This window comes from Marmota marmota, unplaced genomic scaffold, assembly GCF_001458135.2.
Source record: "Marmota marmota marmota unplaced genomic scaffold, marMar, whole genome shotgun sequence".
Classification (NCBI taxonomy): domain Eukaryota; kingdom Metazoa; phylum Chordata; class Mammalia; order Rodentia; family Sciuridae; genus Marmota; species Marmota marmota.
Window position 1 is genome coordinate 29,810,987 of NW_026000174.1, and position 27,279 is coordinate 29,838,265.

Sequence of the window (27,279 nt, forward strand, 5' to 3'; positions counted from 1 at the left end):
TGTGTGTGTGTGTGTATACAGGGAGGGGAGCTGGGGTGTGAATCTGGGTTCAGCTCCTCTTTCTAGTATAGCCTAAGTCTTCTAGAATGAACCTCCCCAAGGCTTTGTGTGTATGTTTTAATCTGAAAAGTAAAGAATGGTACATCTTGCAGCCACTTTCTCTCACTGATTGCTGGGGTCTTAAATGAATGCCGGCTACATTCTATGCCTCTTCTGCCTGCATTTTGGGGCTCCCACATTCTTCCCCACAGCAAGGCGAAAGCTGGGCACATGTGTACCAAGCTGAACCAGGAGCCTGCGCTCCAGGGGCTCATGGTCTAGTAGGCGAATCAGATTCAGATATCAAAGCTGTGACGGCCACAAGAAAAGCTGGAACAACAAAGTTTTAGAGAGCTTTTGGGCAGAAGAACACACAGATACATACACAAATACATATAGAAAACAGTGGGATACTTCTTGGTGATGGGTTGGAAAGCTGTTGTACCTTCTTTCTCCCTGTGTATCTTTTCTAACTTAATGTGCATTCTTCTAGAATCAGAGAAAAAAACCGTAATCTTATAAGGTTATTTGGAAGAGGAAGAAGAGATGTAACAAAATGAGGAAATTTTCACAGATGAAGCCAGAGCTGATCCAAACCTTGAAGGGTAAAAGGACTGTGACATGGAGGTGATGGGAGGAACCATGGGACAGAGGAGGACACGTGCATGGAGCCGGGCAGTGTGTACATGTAGGAAGAACACGGGCTCTACAGTTTGAATCCAGAGGCTTTGCTGCTCACTGGCCATGAAATCTGAGGCAAGCCTTTGCCTTAGAGGAGTTTCTATTTCCTTATCCATCAAGTGGGGGGGAAAGGAAGAAACCTCACAATGACAGTAGGAGTGGGAGAACTGTGGGGAATAGTCCTTTCAGCCCAGTGCTTGGTCCTCAACGAGTAGACAGAGGAGGACTCAAATGCCGCCAGCACTCACTTAAGACCTAGCAGTGAATGAAAGGGAAGAAGGACTTTGGGAAGAGAAGGTTAGGCCTTCTCCATTTCTATGGTCCATTCTTCCTGCCAGACAGGGTTGTCACTGTCCTGAAACTTAACCCTTCACCCTCAACACTCTGTTCAATTGGTGCTACTGGGTCCCAAGGCTGAATCTCCAAGGGAGAAAAGGCAGGGCTTTTATTTTCATTGTCCAAGTGAGAAAACTGAGTCTCAAAGAGGTGAAGTAATGTGCCCAAGATCACAGGGCTGGTGAGTAGCAATCAAGGTCACAACCAGAGGCCTCCTGGTTCCAAGTCTGGCTTGTCACTTCCACACCTCTTTCCACACCTGCCTCTTCCAGGAAACCCAGGGGCACCTGTGCCCCTGATCCCAACTCCTGGAAAGGTCCAGGAACTATACAGCAGGTCATACCGTAGGGCAGCCCTGAGGAGAACCTTTCTTCTTACCTTCTGAGGAATCAGGGACCTGGGCAGGCGGCCTTCTCACCAGCCACTCAAGACAACAGGTTCTGAGGCAGGCCCAGGGCAAGGAGCACCCAGGCCTCCTGAGGGGGCACAGACAGACCTAATGTGTGTCATATGTGGAAGCCTCAGTAGGTGGTGGCAGGGGCCTCAGGGATCCTCAGTGAGACTCTGTGTGCTGTTCCTCATCTGGAGGTGAGACTCTCCTCCCCACTCCAGTACTTTCCTCCAGGCCCTGCTTCCTGCTGGGTCCTTGGGGACATTTAAAATCATTCTACTGTGGATATTTCTGATTCTATTCTTTATTTCCTGGGAAAGAATTCCACCTGAGTGTATCTGCCAATATTGACTTTTTATTAAAATGTTTTCCATTTAAAAATTACAGAGGAAATTTGCAAATTCCGAGGTTGACAGTTCATTGACGCAGAAAGCCAGACAGGGGTTGGTGACTCTTACTAATGTGAATGCTCGGAGTCCAAGCATCTTGGCTCCAGATCTCTGGAGCCAGGCTGCTGATAAGCAGGGTCTGCTCAGCATTGCCACAGGAGCTCTCCAGCTCGGTCAGCAGGACCTTGGCTGATGGACCTTCTGTGCCCACCCTGGACTCTGTCTGCACACCCCTGTACATAGAGGCCTTGTCAGCCCCCTGAGAGCAGGGACCCATTTTTTTTTCCTTTATAGCCACCTACACAGAACAGTTAGAAAATACATATCTTGCACTGGGCACATGGAATACAACATGAAACCTCAAGGAGCCCAGTGTCATTGGGGAGACAGATGCATTAGCAAATGATCACAAGACAGCTGAGGCACTCCTAGGAATCATTCATTTCAGATGTTGATGGAAAAGTTTGGAATTTAGGGTGAGGGGAAATCTTGGGCAAAGCATGTGGGAAAGATACATCAAGATGCACTTATAGGGGCTGGGTTGTAGCTCAGTGGTAGAGTGTTTGCCTAGCATGGGTGAAGCACTGGGTTCAATCCTCAGCACCACATAAAAACAAACACATAAAATAAAGCTATTGTGTCCATCTACAACTAAAAAAATTAAAAAAGAAAAAAGAAACTAACCAAAAATTTTAAAAAAAGATGTACTTATAATGACAGTCTTTTGAAAGCCACATGTTTTCCTGATCTATTAATTTAGTAAGTGAATTAATTTTGCAAAGGCACTCTGGGTTCAGAGAGACAAATAAGATATGGTCCCTGTCTCTAGGGAGCTCACTACCATCTTTCCCGGGAGACAGGCTAGAGTACATTAAAGAGCAGTAGGGGAATTTTGTTCTTGGCAGAGGTACATTGTTGAATAATAATGTTTATAATAATATTTATAGGGCACTTGCTACAAGCTAGGTTAATCCTCACATCAACCGAATGGGTAAAAAGGGGAAACTGGAAAAGAAAGCTTATGGAATTTTCCAAAGCACAGAGACCAAAGTTGAACCCTGGAAGCTTGGCTCCACAGTCTTTGTTCAGCCATACTTAGCTCATTTGGTCCTTGGGGGAATAAATGAACAGTTGTACCAATAAACCAAGGCTCATGTCCCCAGAGCATTCTCCACACTGCGCCTCTTAATCCCCCAACTTCCTGCCTTGTGCCTCCTGGAACTCTTACTGGCTGCCTGGTCATCAGGGCTTGGCCCTGGTATGGATGAAAACATTGGAGCAGGTTGGCATCACTCTTGTCTCTGGCTGCAGATGGGCAGACTCCCAGGAGGGGCTGCCAGGTCAAAAGCTATTTTGCTCTTGGCTCATTTTACAAGCACATCATCTTTGTAAAGACCTGAGGCCCAATATCTAGAGCATGGAACTCTTGCAAGTAGTGGAGGAGCACCTGGCCTCTAGCCCCACATTCAATTCATATACAGGATAGATGGTCCCGACAGAGCTATGTGTGCCCAGGATTTTGTTGGAGAAATAGAAGAGAAGCCAATTGAGTTGTGTCCGCTTAGACTTTTTCTTTTAGCCACTTTAACAAGCTCCTAGTTGGTCTCCTTCCTGGAATCAATCCCTGACCTCCCCCCCAACCCCTGCCCCCCCATTCACCATCCTTTATCCATAGCATGTTTCTTCTACAGCTTTGGGACTAAATCTTATATCCCAGGCCTGTTACATCTGAGCCAAGCCAAATTCACTCCTTCAGTCCCATCTCCCACCACTGTACCCTACACCCCCAGTACTCCAAGAACACAGAACTATTTTCTTTCACATCGGCAAGCTTTTGACTATGTCCTTACGCCTGCTTGGAACATCTTTTTTGGCCACCCCCGCTTTCTCCATCGGAGGCACCCATACTCATCCCTGAGGCTTGCACACCACATCCACGGTCAGCTTTCTCTCCTTAACTGCAGAGATCGCTGCTGTTGCTCCAGGCTGTAGCATCGCACTAATCTAATTTCCTCTCCTTTAAGAGTAGGGGCCACGTCTTAACATTGCATTCCTGTTGTCACAGGGTCTTGCACACAATAGGTGCTCAGTAAATATTGAGTGAGTGAATACATCAGTGTAGAGAAACCAGAGCATGAATGGAATCCAGAACAAGTTCTCGTAACTTCCTAGGGTTGGTTGCAAGTTAACCTGATATGCCTTGCTCTGCTTGGGAAGGTCTGTGGAAGAGAGCAAGGTGGATTCTAGTGAAATAAGAATCTTTGCATTGCAGCCTGTCTCCTGGAACAGAGTCAGGAGCTTGGCCTGGACTGTCCAATGGGAAAAGGATGTATTGATGAGGATAGAATTCTGAAAACCCCATGCAGCGGCTCTGATGAAGAGACAGGCCTGTGAGTGTAAAGCCACACAGGCTGCTAGACTTTGGTCAGTCAGGCAAGCTATTATTTTTTTATGATGCTCTAGTGCCCCCCCCCCCCTTTTCTCAGTGCACAGTAGAAAGCCCATATAATTGAACATCTAGCTTCAAATCCTACTTCTGTTATTTTAGCACTGGGTGGCCTCGGGCAACTGGCTTTACTTAGGTTTCCTAAGCAACCTCACAGGGCTTGGTGAAGACTGTCTGAGGCAATGAAGTGCTTTGCATAGTCCTGGCACATGACAGGTGTCCAGTGTTCCCTGCCCTGAAGAGGCCCCTTGTCTCCCCGAGGCTGGGGCACAGGTTTCCAAAGAGAGAAGAACAGCAGTTAGGCTCTGGAGATTAGCACATCCTGAAGAACAGCTGGAGTCTGAAGCAGGGCTGAACCCCTGGTAAGCATGCATGCTGCCTCTGCAGAGGACAAGGAGAGGCACTGAAGTTGGCCTGAGAGCAGGCAGGGGAGAAAAGGATGGAGAGGAGGCAAAGAAGAGAGGAAAGGGACCTGGCACAGAGAGGCTTTGATTTGCCTGTTGAGCAGGATACAGACTGACCTCTATGTGTTTGAAGAATAAACCCTGGGACTAAAATCCAGGGGGCTCCAACCCAAGGGAAAGAACCCTGGAACAGGGCCGCTGCTCCACATGCTGATGTAAGTGCCCCAACTTCTCTGAGCCTTAGCTCCTGCTTCTGTGAAATGGATCAGGAACACCCACCTCCTAGGCTTAGTGGGAGGCTTGAATGAGATCATGCTTGCTATGCCCTTAGCAAAGGGCCTGGTCCACAGCAAGTCCCTAGTAAAGACTGGTGGCTTTCTTCAGCTCATAGTTCACTGGGGACTCCTGTCTTATTGCCAACACAGAGTTAGGCAACAGGCAAGGGGTCCTCATTCCAAAGCCTTGAGGGGCAGTCAGTAACAAAGGACTGGCAAAGCAGCCTTAAATCCAATGTCTGGATCCTCCCAGTCAGGCAGAGAAATCTTGCCAGTAAGACGAAAAATAGAGGGAGAGATGCCTCTACCCACCAAAACATTCTCATCTCAATGGAATTAAGGTTCAAGAGACTGACTGAAGTCATGGGAAATCCCAGGGGTTCAACTGCCAGCCCATGTCACACAGAAGAGGCAAATTTGCAATGTTGGGCGCATACTTCAGGAACTTGTTGGAAAAGCAGAAAAAGAGAGCACATGTTGGTGTTCAGACATTGGGCTCAAGGTCTTAGACTTGGCTCAGTTCTGCACTCATGCTTATGAAAACCTGACATCTTAAATAATTTCCCCCCTAAAAATGATTGGTAGGAAAACTTGTTCTTCTGCTCAACTGGCTGCAAACTTTATTCCTGAATGAGGACTACAAACCCCAACTGGGTGCCTCTTTCCCTTGGCTACAGGAGGGCTGGCCTTGTGCTGACTGCAGGAGCTATCCTCTCCTCAGCTTCTAAATACCTTTTACACCCTCTTTGTTTCCCAGCTCTTCCTTCTTATCTTTTTAGAAGGTTCCATTTTATATGCATCTTTTAAAAAAATTTTTTAAATGTATATACATTTTTAGTTGGATACAATACTTTTGTTTTATTTATTTTTATGTGGTGCTGAGGATCGAACCCAGGGCCTTATATGTGCTAGACAAGTGCTCTACTGCTGAGCCACAACCCAGCCCTATATGCATCTTTTATCAAGAGTTTTAAGAGCTTTTTGGAAGTAGGTGGATATAAATAATAGATCTATGACTCAGCCTGGGATTCTTTCTCTTTAATTAAGAGAGTGATCTTTGCCCAGAAACCACCATTTGTCTGGGTTATCCCTGAGTCCTCAACATACCCACTGAATGTCCTGTGTCAACTTTGCTGATGACCAAGTTGGAAACCAATATTGGCATTGCAAATTCCCACACTGGGAAGTAATTCAGTTGAGTGAACTTGAGATTTAGAGTTAAACAGAACCAAGTTTGAACTGCAGTTGTGCCACTTAGTAGCTGTGTGAATTAGGGCAAATAGTTTAATTCTCATCTATAAAATGAGAATTGGCAACAGTAATTACCTTGCTAGTTATCTTAAGGATTAAGTGAAATAATACATACAAAGGACTTAGCAAAAAACCCAGTAAGGGTGAATGAACACGAATGATGGTGATGACAGTAACAATTAGCAGCATTTATTGAGTACTCACTGACTGCACAGAGATCACTCAATAAATACATGATACATCCTCCATGGAGAAGAAGAATGGTTGAAAGGAGGACTCCCCACTAATTGGGCCTGGAGGAGGCACTTATTACCTGTTCCAGAAGACAGCCCCTGAGATCTTCTGCATCTCTCCCAGTGCGGCTAGGAGGAGCGAGGACTTGCCGCAGCCCACCTGCCCCACGATCATGGTCAGCTGGCCTGCAGGGAGGGAGGATGGCAATGGGAGGGAAGCCAGGGACAGCCTGAGCAACCATCAATCAGAAGGACATTCAGACAGATATGCTCAGTCACGGAGCACTCATTATCTTTCCTCCTACCTAAAATCCCTAAGAAATTCTCTCTCGCTTTGAGTCTTTCCTTCTGGAAATCGACATCATCCTCTGGCTTCCCAGGCTCTTCCTCTATTCTCACCCCCTAGCCCCCATCCCTGATCCTCCCTTGTGCTTCCCAGTGTGAGCCCAGCTCCTTGTGATTCCAAAGGGTGCCAACTGGGTTCCACCCCAACCCATCTCCACACTTTGCTCAAGGCACTGCCTCTGTCAAGATGTCCTCCCTACCTCTTCCACATGCCTTCCTTGGCTACTCAAGACTGATCATTCTGTGAAGAATCACCTATTCTGTTTGCAATGGTGGTCTGATATTAGGGCCCTACTTGCTGCTGCACATCTGGGCAGCATACAGATGCCTTGAGGACATGGCCCACCCCTCTCTAGCGTTCAGAGTCCAGAACACCCAGCAAGAGTGAGCCAGGGGCAGGTACTCAGCAAATGCTGATTTGGCTTTTTCTCTGTATGTGGGGCAAGCTGAGGGGCCATCTGGAGCAGGGAGCCAGGCCATACCTCGGGGGATTCGGATGGTAATGTTGGACAGTGTGGGGATTCCATCCGGGGTCCAGGTGAAGAAGCCTCCGATAATCTTTATTGGCCACACCCACCATGCAGAAGAGGACAGAAAGGCAAGGGGTTCTCAGAGTGAATAGTCATTCCTCCCACACTGCAAAAGCCAAAAGATACTGACTCCAACCTCCTGGGCACTTCCAGGGCAGAAGAATGGGGAATTGGCTTTCTCATGCTGGCCCCCTGCCCCAGGCACCCTCCTGAGAGAAAGCGGGACTCCCCACTGAGTCCCTAGTTTTAGGATTCCTACAGGCAGGAAGGATGACCTCTGGGTAGACCTCTGTGTTCCATCTCTGGCTTTTTAGATGCTGAGCTTCCCCGGGGAGATGGTGCTGGGCAGCTGGGCATAGGGACACACGGTCTAGGACTCACCTGGACACAACAGTTGTCAGCATCCCCGTCTACACTGGGGGCCAGCCTTTGGAGAGGGCCCATGAGGTCCCGATTATCCTCCCGGGCAGGACGCTTACGGTTCACAACCTTGAGGGGCTGGGGATGATGGTTAGGAGGTGAGGACCCACAGGGCTGGGGGTCCCTCTTCCTGGGAGGAAAGGTAGAGGCGCAACATGGCAGGGCAGAGCTTCAGGCCTTAGAGAGCAATCGCTGGGAGTAGCAGGGGGAGGCTGGACACTCACCACCGCCTGGTACTTGCTGGCTTGGCCATGAGGTGCGGGCTCGCGGGGGGCACACTGCTCCTCGCGGATCTCTGCACTGGACAGGAACTCGCTCAGCTTTTGTACACTGCAGAAGAAGCACAAAGACACCCCTCACCCCTGCCAGAGGCAGAGGAGGGGAGAGGGAGGGTGTGGCCTGAGAGAGCAGCTCTGAGAAAGTTCCTGGTCCTGAGGGTGGCCCCCACAAAGCCCACACTGGAGAGGGACAGACAGTGTTTCCCCTCAATGGAGATGGTACTAGATATTACCAGGAATTTTTACTTTAATTTTTTCAGGGATTTTCAGAGTTAGCTGGAGTGGGCTGGGGTCTGGATTAGAGGTTGAAATGGATAGTTTTTAAGGTTAGTTGAATGTTCAAGGTGGGTAGCTTGGATTATTAAGTTGAAGGATGGTTGGTGTTCTAGTTACTGCTAGAGTTAAGGTTGGTCAGTGTTTAGGGCAGTTAGGTTATTAGGACTGGTAATATTTTGTGAGCACATATGCTCATATAAGGTACATACATGCCAGACACTGTTAATTGCTTTATAAGCATTACATGATTGAATCCCCATAACAAGCTGCTGGGAAGGGGTTACTGCTCATGGAGAAAGCTCCTCCTGCCTCTTTACCCTTAGAATTTCCCTATGGACTTGGAGGAGGCACCTGAGGCTTCCCTAGTTCGGTTCATTCTCTCCCATCCTGAGGGTGTGGAAGCTCTATGGGAATGTCGAGAATGGTTTATATCCCTTTTCCTCCCTTTTGCTAAATGTCCAACAAGCTGGGTCCAGATAAGCCTCACTGAAAGAGCCTTAGCTACCCTGGTGTTTTGTCTCTGCAAATAGTAGGATTAGAGTGTTTGGAAATGTGATGTTTTGGGATCAGCAATGAGGATCCTGTCATCCTTGCATTTGTGGTTTCTACACAGAATCACAGGGCTAGAGAGGGTTGGGGGAGGGTTGGTCATTAGAAATCTCAATGCCAATGAAAGGAGGCAGCATAGATGCTAATTCCTGTTCAGCCAGCTATATAACAGAGTTATTTCCCCTTCCATCTTTGAAGCTCTGCTGAAGCTTCCTTGTGTAAGCTGCCCCTCCATCAGCTACTTCATTCCAACAGCTACTCCTTCCTGCAGATCTCTGAGACTCACCAGGGTCCCACAAATCAAGGGTGTTGCCTTCCTTGAGGCTGAAGACACAGAGGATATTTGCAATGTGTAGTCCCACTAATGACAGGTGAGGACATGGCTAGCTCTTTAGAGAGGCAGGATAGGCTCTTGTTTTCAAGGAAATGATTCAGAGGCCTGAGGAGATCTTCACACCCAAAGTATGGCATTTCCCAGCTGAGCCTCAGCCTCTGCCTTCAGGTTCTTGTTCCCAAGAGGGGGATTCTTCTCAGATCGGCAGTGTTGCTGCTGGGCTCTAGAGCCTAGAGCTGTATGTAGGCCAACATGGTGTGACTGCCAGTGCTTGGGGAAAGCTGCTGCTGGAAAGGCAGCACAGATGATCCTCAGAAAAATGGCAGATGCTCAGCCTGGGTAAGACAATCTTTCAATGGCTACTGTCTGACACTTCAAGGGATGTCACGTGGGGTTGGTGCTGCTCATTCTGGGTGACTCTGGAGGGTGGAACTAGGACTAGTGATAAGAATTTATGCAATTTCAGCACCTTAATTTTTTTTTTTTTTTTTTTTGCAGAGTTGTCTTGGAGGTAACAGTGAGTCCCCTTTCCTTGGAGGATATAAACAAGTCCTTCTCCAATGTTGGCATGTTGGGAAAGGCTCACATGGCCTATGTCCCTCTGACCAGCCATAATCAGCATCAGGGAGGCCAGATCAACAGGGAGGTGAGTCCTGGGACAAAGAACTCTGGTTCCAGCTGTTGCTAGAGCAAGCCCTGGTGCTGATACCCAAGCTGCTCATCCAGCACCCTTCCCCAGACCCTCCTCTCACCTCACTAGAGCTTTGACTGTAGAGCGGACCACACTGGATAGCAGGAACAGCGGTGTGACCAGGATATGGAAGAGGGAGAGGGAGGCAAAGGCCACTGAGGGCGAGAAGTCAGACTCTTTGAAAAAGCTGACGTGGCCCACAAAGGTCTGTGGACAGAGACGCAAGTGAGGCCAAGGTGGCTCAGGGCATGGGCCCCCTTCCTCACTGAAGCACCCAGACCTAGGAAGGGAACTCTAAGACTGGCAGGGAGGGGGCATATAAGGGACCTTTTGGTTAGAGACATTCATCACCCTCACAGTCATCTCATGAAAATATCCTCAGCAAGTTTAGGACTTCATGCTGGAAAACAGGGGTTGCTCCCTGGTGATCCCTCCTGATCCTGCCCCTCCTTGCCATGAAAGAACAGGGAGAAGCCCTGGGGTTGGTTAGGTCAGTGCTATAGATAGCTCATTTTCCTAGTCTTCAGTCAATTAAAATGCAAAAACACTCATTGCAAAGCTACCTCCTCACTGTGCCTACCCAGCTACTTGACTGGCTCAGCAGTCTGTTATCCACAAATCCCAAAAAGCCAAGCCAGGAACCAGCCCAATAAATCACATTGAAAGTGAATTCCCAAGCATGCCTGACAGACTGTGAACTCAACACAGCTCAGGGACACTGGCCCCAGGGGAAATAAATACGTCTTTTTAAAGAACTGCAGCCCTTATAGTGGCAGGGGATGGGAGGCCGGAGAGGGGCTGCAGGCTCGTGGGGCCCAGACCTTTTTGCAAGTGCACACTGCCTGTCCCCATTGCCAAGCTACACACAGCTTTTGTCAAAATCACTTTAGAAAACCACCATTGTGATATATCATGACGCGGGGACTTGCGGGTGGCATGTTCTTAAATATAAAAAAGTAGGTTACACAACTGCCTGTGCCACACAATCCTATTTTTGTAGAAATGACATATCATATGCCTTAAAAAAAGACTGGAAAAAACACCCTAAAGATGGTAGCAATGGGATTATGGGGCACTTTAATTCTTTTTTATGTTTTTCTTTCAGAATTTTCCATCATTTCCACAATAAATGTTTCACTTTTAATAATTAAAAATATTGATAGCTATTTTAAAAATGAACTTTAATTTCTCTAAATCCTAATTCTCAGATCTTCCAGGCCTTGAGGCAAAAGCCCTGCTGGGGTCAGTTATGGGAGGGACCCATCCCTCTAATTCAGCCCTGACACTGAGCCCCTTTTCTAAGGTCTCTGTGTGGAAAGGCCAAATCTGGATGGCTCCCACTACAGATCTCCTCCCCCACCATGCCACCCCTGGAGATGGAGAAAAGATCCACTTACAATAAGGACGGCTGCGATGGGAATGGCCGTGTTCATGAAAACTGCAGAGGAAGAACAAGGGTGAGTTTAGCGGGAGGAATGAGACAGCAGGACATTAAGATGCCCAGGATAGTGGGGGCACTGCAGCCCCATGGGGTCCTCTCCCCAGCCTGCAGGAGGGGCTGGGATGAGGGGAGGGACAGAACACCAGTCCTCTGGCTTCTGTCTCCTTACCCTGTTTCTCTTATACCTGACTTAAGTCTTTATTTAAAGGTTTAGGTGCTTTTATTCTGCTCCACGTGAAGGGGGTGAAGGAAGCCCTGTGGGAAAGTGGTGGGAGAAGGATTGCAGAGCTGCTGCCTGAGGCCAACTGTGAGGTCACAACATGTTTCCGGAGGCTCCAAGAGGCTCAAAGCGGCTATTCCTTCCTCTGCTTTAGAGGAAGGAACAGATACGTCCCTGTATCTACCCAAGCCATGCTTGCTATGATGCAGCAAGCTTCCCAGTCTCCTCTGCTTCTTGGTAAAGATTTCAAACTCATCCACATTGAGGTATTAGTGACCAAGGATAGCTTACATGGGGTCTTCCCTAGACCTAAGGCTTAGAGTCCATATTAGGTGAGTCAGCTGGTTGGCTTCCTTATTCTAGTAGAAGTGAAGCCTCAGATCCTCCATATGGACTCCAGGGGGCAAAGGTAGCTGGACTTCAAGTCACACAGGATGGAGGCCCTGTTAATTATACACTAGGCATCCTTGAGCAGGTCATTTACCTTCTTGTGCCTCAGTTTCCTCACCTGATTTTAATAAACTTGTACTTACCGGCTCACACCCTAAGGTCCAAAGAGATAATATAGGTGACAGGCTCTCTGAGCCCTGAGTGCCACCTGAATATCAGATCTCATGAGTGACTTGTGTAGACTTGCTCCATAGATCACAGCTCTTTGCCCAGAATGTGAGATACCCAAAAGAACCCTGATTCTACGCCTGGCCTTCCTGAGAGAGCAATGTCCCTGCAGCAAAAGTGACCATCCCAGCTGCTACCTTCCCATCTCATCTTGCTTCCTCCATTCTCTTCCAGGCAAGCCCAGAAAGGAGCCTGTTTATGTTATTAGCCAAATTATACCAGAAAGACACGAAGTCAGAAGCCAGGAGCAAAAGGTCAAGGGCTTAGCCTGTGCTCATGGCCCCTGTCTAATGAATGGCAAAGACTTTGAAACTCTCAAGTCCAAATAGTCAACACCATTCCTGAGGCTGGCTGACTGCCCGCTTACTGTGAGCGTCCTATGCATGCTAGACACACAGTGTACACTGAGGATAGGGTCCCCAGCTTCAGGGAATCCCAATGCATGGAAGGACACACATGGCCATTACCCTTTTGGGGATCCCAGTCAGAAGAAGGAGGCAGAACTATGCTCCCAGGCAGCCCCTGATATGATAGGAAGATGAAGAACATGACCCTAGGAAGCTCTGGACCAGAGAGAAAAGACATTGTCCTCATTTGGGGGGAATTCCTAATCTGATGGGTGAGACAAAACCCATGCTACGGGGGAACCCCCAGCCTCATAAAGTACATATGGCTAGAGCTCTTGACACATTGCTCACCTATGACCATAAGGCTTTCTTCCTTTTTTTTTTTTTTTTTGGCAGTGCTAGGGACTAAACCCAGGACTTGTCTATGCTAGGCAAGTGCTCTCCAATGAGATATATCCCCAGTCCCCTTTAAAAAAAAAGTTGCCCAGGCTGACCTTGAACTTGCAGTCCTCCTGTCTCAGCTTCTTGAGTAGCTGGGAGTACAGACATGAACCTCCACCAACCATAAGGCTCCTTATTAATACCAGTGTCATATATGATTGTACTTTAATTGCACTTCCTGATAAAGTCTGGGTGGTCTCCAGTTGTCCACCACAATGTCACCGCCCTCATTTGTAGTTGCTAGCAGTGAGCAGCATAGCACTACTGATTACAGTCACGGTAAAAGGGGTCCAGATATAGGACATAGGATATAGGATGGTCATCACTGGCTGGGGAGGACAGGAAAGAGGAGGACACTCATCAGGCCTGGGCCATTGGCATCACTGGCCACATAGCTCTGAATGAGAGGGAGCCCTACCTCTCCCCTAGAGGGTCAATTGCTCCAAGATGTTCCCTGGGGCAGGGGCCTCTCTTCTGCCTTCCTTGACCCATCCCCATAAATTCCTGATGAGGAGGGGCTCAAGCTGTAGAAGACGCATATGCATCAGCACCCACTGGCCCCCTGCCCCCCAGGCTGAGAGCCCTCCTTCACATTCTGGGGCATAGGCTGGGAATTGGATTGTGAATTGGTGCAGTGTGCTTGGAAAGCAATCTGGTGCTTTGTAGCTAGCGCTACACAGAAGTTCAGACCTTCTGATCCTGTAATCCGTCTCCTGGGAATTTATCCTGAATAATCATTCAAGAGAAGCACAAAGCCATCAGCAAGATGGTGTTAGCTGCAGTGCTATCCATCACAGTAAAACAAAGCCACAACCCCAGCAACAAAGCACCCAAACTAAATAAACTCGACACTTCCAACAGGAGGGACTATCTTAGCAAATGATGGTACATGACCTCTCAGGGAGATTTTGCAGTTGCAAAGCATGTGATAATTGATATTTTATTCTACTGCATGTTTTTCCTGGTCATGATTTTTTTTAATTTATATTTTTTTCTGTTTTGTTGTCTTTATGCTTATAGCCATCAGAACTCCTTTGAGAAATCAGACAAGCTATAAATAAATTTAAAAGTGAACATTTCAAAGCTGATGCAGCAATATAGAGAGTGATTATGACATAATTAATTTCCATGCTGTTCTAGCTATTGTATACAGATGATGAAGAATGAAAATGTGATTTTCCAGTTTCTCTACCTTCTCCTGGAAAGATGCCAGGGAGTCCCAGGTCCCCTTTGGGGTTGGGGACTAGGGTAGTGGGATCACTGTCTGCTTGTGTTCCAAAGGCCTCTCTGGAGACCATCCATGGCCCCTGGGGTGGATGTGACCAGCTCTGGAGATGCCAGTGCTGGGAACGGGGAGACCTGGGGCTGCTGTGGGTCCTGGCTCCTCTCTGAGCACAGCAGACAACTGGGGTTTGGGCATGGGTTGCTGGGCATCCACCCCCCTATCATGGGGTTGAAGACCTGAGGCCTTGCTCCCATTTTCCTGAACTACATAAAGCTCTGCAAGATTCTAAAGTGGAGGGAGGGATGGGATGGGAAACATAACCAATGATAGATTTCTCCCCTACTGTGGCACAGAGTGGGGTGACTCACCTTGATTTGATTCAGAAAAAAACAAAAACAAAACACAAAAGATGAAAAACATAACAGGATTCAAATCTTGAGTGATAGGTAGCAAGACATACTTGTTAAGTTATGTTAAGTGAAATAGAAGATGACAGAAAGACGAGAGTGTGATGTTGTTATGGAAGGTTAGATTACATGTGGGCAGGCCTGAAGGTGCTATCAAGCAAAAAGGTCTTCTGTGATGGTGTAGAGATATGAGTATTTTAAAAATTATTCTCTAAGTCTTATTCATTCAAAAATTATTTTTTGAGGTTCTCACTTATTTCAGGCTTTGGGCTGGGATTTGGAGGTACCAAAGTGAGCAAATGTATCAGCTTTTCCTACTCCCCATCCTAAATAAAATAATAAGTCTACCAAATTCAAAAGCAGGGCTCAGTCACCATTCCCACTCCCCTGGCTTTGTCCATGGAATGCTGTTTGGCCTTGTGGGTGCCAGCCAGCAATGCAATACCAGGAGCTTTTCACTTCCTAAGCATCAAGAAATATTTCAGAAGCCATGCATCAGGGAGGCACAGCCAGCCATTTGTGCCTCTGGTTAACTTCATCTTGGTTCCCTGCAGAGGGATGGTGGAGGGGCCTGCTGCCTTGCAGCCTGGGTCTAATTGCAAGTTGCACCTCCAGGAGGGGAAATGTATTTTGAAGTAACAGGGCTATTTCCCTTTCTGTCCAATTGTCAGAGAAGTAAACAGAGGGGGAGGAAAAGCAGGTAAATAGTATTTCTATTGCTGGAAGCTGTGGGAGCGCATCAGGAGGCCACTCAGTCAGACTGATTTGTGACTCCTAAATTGATGAGCCTCCCTGTTTCCTCCTCAGCCACCCTCCCTGCCAAACCAGGCCAGGACAACTCACTGTGGCTGCATCAACTGGCAGAAGGAAGGGCAGATGTTGAAGAATTTCAGAAGAGCTGGACAAAGGAAGGGGACAAGGTTTCAAGGTCACCTTGTCCCCCTATGCTAGCTGATCTGACCACTGAGGGGGACAGAGGGTAAGCAAGATTTGTAAATAACAGGCAGGCTCTGGGTTGGGGAGAGGGGCTATGCTAGGTGCCACCATCTTGCTGGCCCCCAATCCTCATGAGTGGCTGAGCTGTGTTTTGGGGTTTCTTTGTTTTTCAGGATGCAGTATGAAGACAGTCACATTGACTGACTGTGATTCAGACTTCTGAGCACAGAATGCTAAAAGAGATGGCAAACACATCTTTCACTTAAATGCCTTCCATGGCTCCCTCCTGAAGCACAACACAGATGGTCCTGCAGAAGCTAGTCTTGTTGCCTTTCTTCACCAAGTTCTGCAGGAGTTTGGGACACACCATCATCTCTCTCTGGAGGCCTTTGTGCCTGCTCACCCGGCTGACTCATGGTCAACCTGAGGGAACTAGCAGTGGGTTCCATCTCTGATAGGCCTTCCCTGACACCCACTGCTCCTGAGACTAGATTGGATACAACTTGTAACTCTTATGGGTGAGAGAATACCCTTTTCTGTTCTTGTCACTTATGACACTGGGCTTCTCCAGTAGACTGTAAGCAATGTGTGGGCTAGGACCAAAGTGTTCTCACCTAATGCCTAGGCAGGGCCTAGCTCATGGGAGATGCTCATGAATATTTGTTAAATAAGTGAAAAAAGACCCAGGCCAGGCAAGTAACACCAAAAAAAAAAGGGGGGGGGGCACAGATAGAGGGGCATTTGGAACTGACTCTGTGGCTCTGACCACATGCACAGCCGCAGTTCATGGACACAGCCATCCACAAGACTGTGAGTGCCTGAACCATGCCCAGTCCTTCCAATATCCACTTCATTCCATGCCCAGGGCTTCCATAAAGCCTGGCACAGAGAGAGGGCCCTGGAATTGGTGCTGCAAAAAGGTCAAAATGAACTGGAGGCCTATTGGTTGGTTGACTGATAGGACCTATGAAAATGCCTTTGTCTCCTCTGCAAAGCCTGTTCTCAAAACAAAAACAAAAACAACAAACAAACAAACAAACAAAAACCAGAAGCACCTAGAGTTCTGCTGCTTCTGTAAGCAAATGAGGACTGAGCTGACTTCTAAAGGGACTAACCACAGCACCTGCCTTTAGCTTTCTCCCACTTTGTCTTCTACTCACTGAAATCCTATCTACCATTCAAGGTGCAGCCCAAGCCTTTTCTATGTTAATCTCTGTGTAACCTCTTTGGCCACTTGGGCTTCTTTCTCTGTGCTCTGCCATTTATACTGGCAGAGTATACTGGCTAAGGTCCTCCATGAGTCATTGCACCTTGCTGAGCTTCAGTCCTTTCTGCTATACAATGGGACAGTAGAGCCACACACCTCACAAGTCGTAATGAGGATTAAGTGCCGTCAGACTTGCTAGGCAGCCAGCACAGAGCTGGCCACACAGTTTGATACTTATTGTCACATGGTTCTATGCATGTGCCCTCTGACTTCTCAGAGAGCATAAACCAAAAAGAATGCAGAGCATATCTTATGGTTCCCTGCATCATCCTGGTGCTTAGCACAGGGAGGGGCTCACATATACACCTCGTTTAGCATCCACTAAGTGACTTACATCTGTTTTCCTTCAAAAAGAAATATGGATTCTGATGTTGGGGAAAGCTGTGTCTCTTTGCTTTTCAGTCTTCTGCGCCACCAGGGTGCCACATATGGGCTGTCAGTGACACTGACAATGAGACCATCAGATAGAGTATCAGAGGCAATCTTGTCTGCCCTGCAGGCTTGAGTGCATGGCCAGTCTGGATGACCAGACTGAAAGCCCAGCAGGCATCCTCGGCTTGGGCCCCATCAGGAAACATGACTCCCAGGCTCTTCTGTGTTGCCAGGACCCCATGACTGGCACCAGGGGTGAGAATAAGAGATTCCCATTACCTCAGCCTAATGACCTGTGTCTTGATCCCAGTAACAGGAGGAGGAAGTCCAGGAAGAGGCAAATGAGAACACACTGCAAACATGTGCCGATGACTGGGCAGTACCCCAACACCACCCATCTCTCTCCCACTCCCAGGGCTGGTTCATGAGAAGAGACACATCTCTGGAAGGATGACACATTGAGCAAACAGAACCCACCTTTCAGCGCTCTACCTGAAGGACATGAGAACTTATTCCTTCCAGCTAGTGTGTGTTTCCATCGTTATCCAGCGCCCTCTCCACCACCTTTCCCAACCTCTAGCAATCACTATTTGTCTTTATGTGTCTGGCTTATTTCACTTGAATTCTAAAGTTCTAGTGCCCAGTGAGGGGACTATAGTTCACACTAATTATCAGGATTTGACTAGTATACATGGTATACATCTATCAAAATTATCACACTGTACCCCATAAGTACAATTAAAATAATAATTTTAAAAATACCTCCTTGAGGCCTCTTCTTTTTCTATTCCTTTCAGAGGCAAACCTGGCTGTTCTCTTTGTACCTATAGGCCACCTGGATGGGTTCATAGCCCTGGGAAGGCTCCTGCTTGGTTCCAGAGCCCCCTGCCCCTTCCAGAGTCATCTTGGCTCTTGACAAAATGAAGTCTCTTTCCTTACGTCTTCGTGGTCACAAAGCCATGGCTTGTCTTTTGAGGGTCCCAAAAGGACAAAGAGAACCTATTTTGATGGGCTAGCCAAGAAACCTAGGCATTGTAGGATGTTGTTTACATAGGAAAACATGTCCCATGTTATAGTTTGGAATCCACAAATACACCTAGGAATATACATCTCCTAGGAGTAGTCAAAGTAGCAGCCACCTACCCCAGGTTGCATTTCCTGAGATTCTCCTACTTTGTTACTCACTGTGCCTAGAATCTTGAGGACCCAATGCCACCATGTTCCTTGCTGCTTACCTTCCCATTGTCCATGTCAGCAGTGGTGATCCTGCCCCACCTCATCCTGCCACGTTGTTGCTGGGAGAAGCCCCTTAGCTGCTGGGAGACGCCTACTCCCACCCCAGCAGCTGTTCCCAACTGCTGAGAGTGACTGTCACTCAGATATCTCTAACACAGGGGACTGTATGCAAGGGTGAGGGTTCTGTTAACCCAAACAGCCCAGAGACAAGAAGTTGAACTGACAGAGAGGGAAGACATGGACTTGGGCCTGGGGGCACTGACTTTCCTGGGTTCCCAGATGTTCCATCTAATTTCTCTTGTCTCATGGAGTGAGTGTTCAGCCCCTCTCTGAGCATCACAGGGTCGAGGATGAGGATGAGGAACCTGAACTGTCTTGGTGAGGAATCCAGTAAGCACGGGCTGCCTGCCATGCCCACAGCTTCATTCTGAGAAAATCAGGTCCTAGCAGGACTTTCTGTATAAATATACTATTATGGTTTAGATATGATATGACCCCTGCCAAAAGCTCATGTGAGATAATACCAAAACATTCATAGAAGAAATTATTGGGTTATGAGAGCCTTAACCTAACCAATGTATTAATTCATTGATTGGGAATAACTGGGAATTGGGAATAACTGTACGCAGGTAGGGTGTGGCTAGAGGAGGTAGGTCACCAGGGGCATGTCTTTGGGATACATGTTTTGTCCCTGGTGAGGAACAGTCTTTCTCTGCTTCCTTGTTGCCATGTCCTGAGCTGCTTTCCTCTACCACACTCTTCTGCTGCGATGCTCTGCCTCACCTCAGGCCCACAGCAATAGCATCAGCCATGGACTGAGACCTCTGAAAGCATGAGCCCCAAATAAACTTCTCCTCCTCTGTTGTTTTTGTTGGGTCTTTTGGTCACAGCTATGAAATAGCTGACTAAAACATGGCTTGTACCATGCCTAGTGGATGGCCTCGCCACTGCTGACTGGAGTGGAAGTCCTGCCCAAGGCATAGGACATCCTGGTCTGGCTGGCCCAGGGGGTGCTCAGTCCCAGTTGTGCCCTGCAGTAACCCTTGTATTGAGGGTGGTCACCTGACAGCATGAACACCAGGAACACACAGATGACCTGAGCACCATCTCATTCTCCACGAGGCTTGCTGTATGAGTTTATCTGGAAGATATTCCCAGCATATCCTCCATTAGTGCCTGCTCTGCCATCCCCACAGGTGTGTTTCTTCCCATTGAACCAAAAAGAAACAATTTTAGCTGGGGGAGGTGGTCAGCATGGACCAGCTCTCCTCATTTCCTCTTCTATTCCCACTCCTGTTATCGCCTATTCTAGATTGTTTCTCTTCACCTAAGAGTCACCTTGCAATACCCTCGCTTTCGTGCCCTTACCCATGGAGGTCCCTAGCACTCTGGAAAATAGCAAGAGAAGACTTCATAGGGTCTAGTCTGACTCATGCTGCTAACCTAAGGAGTAGCTTCAGGAACACAGTCCTCCCTGGGCCTCAGTTTCATCTGTAAAATGGTTGCCCAATGTGCAGAGAGCATTTTCCTTTTACTCTTCTTGCCACATTCTATGCGGGATTCCCACAGATCTGTCTTCTCACAAATCCTCTCTTCGGGTTTGTTAATTCATTTAACTTGTCCATTGAATTAGTTTTTTCTTTTCTTTTTCTTTTTCTCCTCTCCAGGTTATTTTACTGGGCCCTTCTTATACATAATGGCTTTTAAACTGGAGCAGTCAGGGAACCCAAGTGAGGTCTGCCAGTTGTTAAATATCCACACTCCACTTATGCAATTCGGGGGTAACTACTGTGGGGTGAGTCCTTGGAGCCATGAGACCAACTGTGAGATAATCACCTGACCTCCACGTGCCCTCACTCTGGCCAGGGGATCAATGTTCACTGAATTAATCTCGATAATGAGAAGTTTAAATTCTGGAAGTTCTTTCTATTCTTTTCCCCTGATACTTTCCCCCTATGTTGCCTTGTTGGTTTTATACCTTCTTTTAGCTCTTTGGTTATATTAAATACATTTATTTTATTGTCTTGTAGACTATTCTATCATCTATAAATATTGAGAGACTAACTCTTCTATTTTTTGAACCTGCTGATTCTCATCTTAGTGCTACATTTTCTCTTGTGGCTTTTTATTTCCTTATTATTAGTTCATCATTCAACAGGAGTGATCACCATAGCAGTTCTATAGTTTCTGTAAAGTGGCTTTTATATACAAGTTTATCAGTTTTGATTTTTTTCTTGGATTAGGGTTCAAATCACTTGATTAGTATAGCTTTAGTCCCTATACCTGTGAGTCCCTCAAACTTGGACATCTGAACTCTAAGGATCTTCTTTTTCATGGCCCCAGATGAATGGAAGCTTCTTCTTAGCTTCCCCAGGGCAGTGGCAGCTCAGTCTGACTTGCTAAAAAGTCCTCACATTTAGAAGAATCAGAAACTGTTGTTATTTATTTGCTTACTGCTCCCTGTCAATAACATATCAGGTCTATGAGGAATGAGGCCTCATCTGTCTTTCTCACTAGTGTATTCTAAAGGTCAACATGGTGACTGCTCAGCGGGCTCTTGGTACATGTCTGTGGGATAAATGAATGAGAGCTGTGTGATTTCTGGGGGCTCAGCTACCACAGTCTGTTGGAGATCCCCCTGGGTTGGATGACCCAAACCCTCCCACTTCTGTCACCATCACACCTCACCCAAGCCTATCCTTGCATGTAGGCAGCAGCACCCAGGGCTGGCCTGTTGGGCGGACTCACTGGAGATGGAGGTGTAGACAGCAAAGGCCCGGAGGCTGGTCATCTCCTTCCTGCGGGTCATCTCCACCCGTGTGCAGAAGATGTTCTCCCAGGCGTACAGCTTGAGCAGCTTGATGCCACGGAGCATCTCATTGGTCTGCTTCAGTCTCTCATTGGAATATTCCTGAGGGAGTAAGTGAGTCAGAGGGGAGATGCCTTTATACCCACCCCACCCAAGAGAGAGGCACTGAGTCAATGTCCTCATCCTTTACCCAGCTCCTGTTCCTACAGGGATGCTTCCTGCCCTTTCCTTTAATCCCATTTCACAGATACAGAAGCTGAGGTCTACAAGTGAAGTGTCCTACCCAAGGTCAATGACAGTGTGGGTGTGGAAGAGGGGACCCGCTGATGTGAGGGTAGGGGAGGAAACAGACATTGAGGAAGGGTGGGGAAGGGGACCTTTGGACACTCACCAGTGTGCTCCGCTGGGCTTGGGAGAGTTTGGTGGCCACAAAGTACTGGACAGGGGCCAGTAGAATGATGACAGCTGCTCCAATTAAGGCACTGACCCCAAGGATGTAGTAAAGGAGAATCACACCCACGATGATCTGGAGGAGGGTGGCAGGATGAGTTCTCTGACCTGGAGGCTGCCCTACCAGGGGACAAAATTCCCCTCCCCAGTTCACTACAGTGGGACAGGCCTTGGTGCCCAAGTTTCCAAAAGGTCTTGGGAAGACAGTGGGGCATGGGAGGATGTGTGACAAAGCATTCTCAGAAGGAAGGATGATCAACATGATGGGCTCTCACATGAGCCATTTCTGGGCTGGTAACTAACTGCATTACCTGCAAGGCTGCCTCACTCTCAAGCCTACTTTCCTGATGGAAGGGTCGGAGCTGACACTGCACCGGGAGCATAACAACATGTTTTGTTCTGTGTGCTGGATACTGAGGCTGACATTTTACTCTCATTGGCGAAAGGTGATCCCTGAACAAAGGGACAAAATTGCAGCATCCATGATGCAGACAAAACCAGCCCTTGGTGCAAGAGACTGTTTTTCACTCTCATGCTTTTGGTCTCTTTAAATTTTTAGTGAAGCTGGCAGGTATTCTTTGATAAGAGAATTCATTGTTTCTAGATTTATGTAAATGACTGCCTGCTTGTGAATATTTATGAGAAGGGTAAATCATTCTCACCAGTCTCCAAAGCACCAAGATGACAGTTTCCCAGGTCGCCATTAAAGGCAGGCACTTCGTTTAGAAATACAGGGCATACTTTAGAACCGATGTACTAGCTTCCTTAGTTGAAAAGAAAAAAAGAAGGATTAAAAAGTCACCTGGGTTGGCCATGCAGTCCCTGAGCCCTGCACCAGACTAGCATTGAGCTCCCTGCACCACCCTAAAGTTGGAGTAGGCGGCAGTTCTGCAATTTCCATTAATCACAGAAAGCCTCCTGCATTAGCAGGTGTCTGAGAGGTTCTGAATTGACCCATCATCACCTGCCTCCCAGCGATTAACTCATGTTATATGCTGGCACAGGTGGGCAGAGGGCCTCGTTAGGAGATGAACCTCCTACCCTGGCCAGGCCCACCCTGTCATCCACCTGGAAAGTTCTCCCGCATCCAGTCCTTTTCCACATGAGCTGTTTTCATAAGTAGGCAGTTCGGCTGTTCTTTGGCCACTGGGTTTATGCCAGACACTGAGAAACCTCTCAGGGCACCCTGAGCCACTAATAAGGCACCTGTTGGGGGCCAGTGTCTGTACCCACACCACCTCTAAGGGACTGGCAGTGACTGGGGCAGGAGCTAGGGCTATAGCTATTGTTCCTAGGCTCCTTCTGATGCTTCTATGCCCCCTCCCCCCCCCTGTTCTTCTTGGACTCCTTGGTCCATTCCATTCTTCTACAGTGGTTGGAATAGCCCTCTTGGGAGATAATACCAGAAATCACTAATTCCAGGTGTGCAAAGCAAGTATTAGGAATTAAAGGGCTATTCTTCACAGGTTATAAAGTATCTACTGTAGTGGGGAGATCACAGTCCCTGGGGTCTTTGGCCCTGAGTTATAGTGCAACCCCACCACTTATCAGTTGTGCAATCTTGGGCAAATTACCTAACCTCTCTGAGTCTCAGAAAGTATTCATCTTTAAAATGGTGATTATAATGCCTACTTCACTGGACTGTCATGAAGATTAAATGAACCTCTACAACAGGCACCTAAAATAGTACCTTGCATGAAGTGGGAGATCAATGCAAGGTGGATAACCTTTCTTTAAAATATAAAAGTCTCGTGGGAGCCCTGTCACAAGGGAACCATAGAAAGGAGATATGTTGGTAATGTGCTGTTATTAATTCCCTATGTGGCCTTGGACCCTTGCCCTCTCTGGGCTTCAGATACATATGGAATGAGGAAACAGGTTTCTACCATGGCTGAGTTCCTTAACCTTGATGCATGTCAAGGGACAGCCCCTAAAATTGCATGCACATGTGTGAATAAAATTTTTTTCTTTATGAGAAATAGAATTTGAAAGTATATGTAGAAGAGCAGTTGCCTAGAACTGGGGGCTGGGATGAGTAGACTGCCAATGGGGACAGGTTTCTTTTTGGGGTATGAAAATGTTCTAAATTTGTGATCGTTGTACAACTCTGTGATTATACAAAAATCCACTGAATTGTATCATTTTAAGTAGATGAATTATATCTCAACAAAGCTGTTAATTTTTTTAAAGTGTGTTACCAAAAAAAAAAAAATAGATTATGCACGAGGAGAGCCCTTGGGGCTCACACAGGAAGAGGAAAAGGAGCTAACTGCAATATTACAAAAAGCCTCTTGCGCTCTGTGGCCAACCAGGTTGCCCAGAGAATCCTGGCCAGGCTGTTTCCTTGCCTTGGGGCTGAAATTATATCTACTCTTTTTGAAGGGTGGTGCTGGGGATCGAATCCAGGGTCCTGCACACGCTAGGCAGGCACTCTATCACTGAGCTACCTCCCCAGCTCTCAACAGTCAACAGTAACTCCTGTATGCTGGCCAGATCTTTAAGTGGCAAAGGTTATAGTGTTGATTAATTAAAAATGAAAAATCAACCAAGTGTAGTGGTGTATGCCTGTACTTGGGAGGCTGAGGAAGTTTAGGAGCTTGGGGCCAGCTTGGGCAACAGAGCAAAAGCCACCTCAAACAACAACAAATCAGAAATCACATGCTATTTCATGATAAATATGCAAAGTAATTAATTAGTGCAGATAAAAGTCTCTGCCCCCTCTCTTGTGTGTAAGGTTTCAATTACACAAATGAGAGGGCCTGGGACAGGGCCAGCACAGTCACCAGCTAGTACTCTGAGCAATGATGCACATGCAATAAACACCATACATACTAGTAACAATAACGTAACAGGTTCAGTGGATGAAATCTTATAAAGCAGGTTGTTCAAGGGGACACAACAGAAAGAACTCGTGGGTAAAAAGCTGGTGACTGCAATAGATGAGCTCTCCAGGCCCTTTCATGCTTTTGTAGTCATTGCTCCTTCTTGGCAGAGGGGAGCAGGGCAATCTGAGCATGCATATGTAGTAATGGTAACTGCATAGACAGCTGTTCCTCCTGCCCTACGTTGTGTCTTCCTAGCTGTCTCCCTGTGTGAGTTGCTGCTTCTATTTTCCTTTAATATATTTTAATTCTACGTTTTACAGGCAAGGAGGACCAATACACTCCACTTAAGATTAAGGTTTATGCAATCTGTATTCCAAGAACCAATGGATTCTGATAAAGCCTCACTCATAGCAAACACTTAGATGTCAAGGGATCTGATGTTGCAAGTGACCACTGCTGGGTACTCTGCTTGGTGTTTACCTACATTATCTAACTGAATCATCACTGCAACTACAGAGAGTAGGAATTGTTCCCCTTTCACATATGGGAAAACCAAGGCTCAGAGAGGCTAAGTATTTTCAGCAGCCTGTCTCATCTAAAGTCCAGACACCTTCTACACTAGGCCAATCCTGTGGACCCTGAAGCCTCTCTGGAAAAGAGTCTGGGATTTAAGTTTCTGGTCTGAGCAGTGAGGTGAAAATTCATTCCCATGACAGGCATCAGATTCCATGGAGGAACAACTCCAGAGATAAGAGTGCGTAAGAGGCCAGGATCAAGTAAGGAGGATTCTCCTACTAACATCCAGGAAGGATGTGTCTGCTCCTGGGCCAGTGCTGGAAATTGTCCAGTTTCAAAACATATCACATTTTTAATTTCCAAAAATAATACACACTTATTGGAGAGCTTAGAAACAAATAAAGAAAACAAAAATCACTTGCAATCCCATCTTGGGGACTTCCACTTCCTTCTTCTGATTGACTTTGTGCAATGTATATATATATTGACTTTGTGCAATATATATATTGTATATATATGCATATTGAGTTTAGTAGGAAGCCTACTGCACATACTATTTTGTAACTTCTTTTTCTTTTTTTAAAGATACATTATAATCCTAGTGACTTGGGAGGTTGAGGCAGGAGGACTGCAAATTTAAGTCTCAGAAATTTAGCAAGACCCTGTCCTAAAATAGAATGTAAAAAGTGCTGGCGATGTAGCTCAGTGGTAAAGTACCTCTGGGGTTAAATCTCCAGTACCTAAATAAATAAATAAAGATACATCAGGATCATTTTGTAGTGTAATTAAGCACTTTGTTATAACATAACTTTTAGTGTCTGTAGAAATGTTCCACATGTGATTATTATACAGTTTATTTAAAGTTGGCTGTAGTTTCAAAGTCTTAATGACACAGCCATCTCTGATTATTAAGAGATGGTTAGACACTTGCAATGTTTGAGATACTAAAGGGACCCAGGGGTATACCTCATGGGGACCCTAAGGGGTAACAGATACAGGCAAACAGAATGGAAATGGTGAGTGCCTAGAAACTGGACACATGCCAGCAGATCATGGTTTTATGTCCTGCTTCCACCCCCATCCCCCAAGCACACATTCAGTACCTGTACTGGCATAGCCCAGAGGTTTGGGCATAAGAAGAAAAACCACATGAGTTGGTTGGTGTCGATGGCCACCAGGTTGCAGATCTGCCCAGCAGTCATTTCCCCCATGGACAGGTTGGAGGTGGACAGGTGCATAATTTTATTATAAATCTTGGTCTAGAAGCAAGAGCAGAGTATTTCACATTCATCATCATCACCATCCTGTTCACCAGCCCAAATGTCGTGGTTCTGGAATGTGCCAGGGTTCCCCATGCAGCCTTAGAGCAGTTCTGTAAGGGGCCGGTGTTCCCATTCTAGTGTTACAAACAAGGCAACTAAAGGCTCAGAGAGGGAAAGGGTTTAGTTACAGATCAAGTCACTCAGGGAAGGAGCAATGAAATGAGGATGCCGGGAGCTCCTTTCCAGCAAGCAAGGTCTCTCCCTTGAGCTACAGGACTTAATTGGCTCTTAAATCTTAAAAGCAGATCTTTGTGTCCAGCTGTACTCTTGATTTACCAGGGGCCAGTGGAGAACACATTTCAAAGCCATAAAAATGATAAAGTGGGGAGCTGCCTGCTACAATGTGGCCTTGTCCACCCTGGGGCAGCAACACACTCTGGGATCAAGTCAGTCATCTGTTGAGTCTTGAAACAAATCAGGATTCAGTCTTGGAAGAGCAGATGTGAGACATGACCATGAATGCTAGCTAGTCACTCCCAGTACCATCCTGCACTCCAGCCACTCCAGGATCTGCATGGGGCTGTCAGGGAAGAGCCGTGGTAAAGGTTTCCCATGAGCTCTGCGTCTAACAGCTTTATGTGCTGAGTGAGTGTGCCTCCCAGAAAGATTGCAATTTTCAGGCTATGTGCTCTTGAACAAGGAAAAAGTCATTTCTGTCTTAAGTGTCCTAGGGATGCCTCCTCTCTAATGCAATTCTATTGTGCATCCTGCTGTAAAGTGGACTCCTAGTCTTTAATTTATCTTTTTATAAACTCAGGATTTTGGGGGGTGGAGGTCATGTTTTCTTAAAGGAGAAAGCTACTCTATGTCTGTCTGGGAATTGATAGGCGTCATGGGTAAGGTTTAAAATAAGGACAATGATATTTTTGGACAAATCTATATACTTCCTAGGTTATGTGAGATAGGGTCTTAAAGGATAATCACCTACTTTCAATGAAGTGGGCACACAGAGTCAACTGTCAAGTAAAGCACTATTAAG

The 27,279-nt window shown here is 46.9% G+C and overlaps 1 protein-coding gene across 24 annotated transcripts in view; it reads right to left on the minus strand.

The window, feature by feature from the left end:
- The window catches only part of Abcc8 (ATP binding cassette subfamily C member 8), a 76,821-nt gene that overhangs the window by 26,472 nt on the left and 23,070 nt on the right, over positions 1-27,279 (minus strand). For 10 of the 24 annotated variants that reach the window (XR_007342353.1, XM_048788437.1, XM_048788434.1 and 7 more), the window contains exons 8-16: positions 26,082-26,237; positions 21,579-21,713; positions 21,127-21,289; positions 11,266-11,306; positions 9,930-10,075; positions 7,965-8,070; positions 7,702-7,818; positions 7,273-7,348; positions 6,526-6,631 (exon numbers count right to left, since the gene is read on the minus strand). Coding sequence is in view for 15 of the 24 variants with exons in the window: in XM_048788437.1 (XP_048644394.1) it covers positions 6,526-6,631; positions 7,273-7,348; positions 7,702-7,818; positions 7,965-8,070; positions 9,930-10,075; positions 11,266-11,306; positions 21,127-21,289; positions 21,579-21,713; positions 26,082-26,237 (1,046 nt within the window). In the remaining 9 variants the exon portion in view is untranslated. Of the gene's footprint in view, positions 1-6,525; positions 6,632-7,272; positions 7,349-7,701; positions 7,871-7,964; positions 8,103-9,929; positions 10,076-11,265; positions 11,307-21,126; positions 21,290-21,578; positions 21,758-26,081; positions 26,238-27,279 lie in introns of those variants that run through there. The other 14 variants (XR_007342356.1, XR_007342354.1, XR_007342357.1 and 11 more) reach the window with 11 other exon arrangements.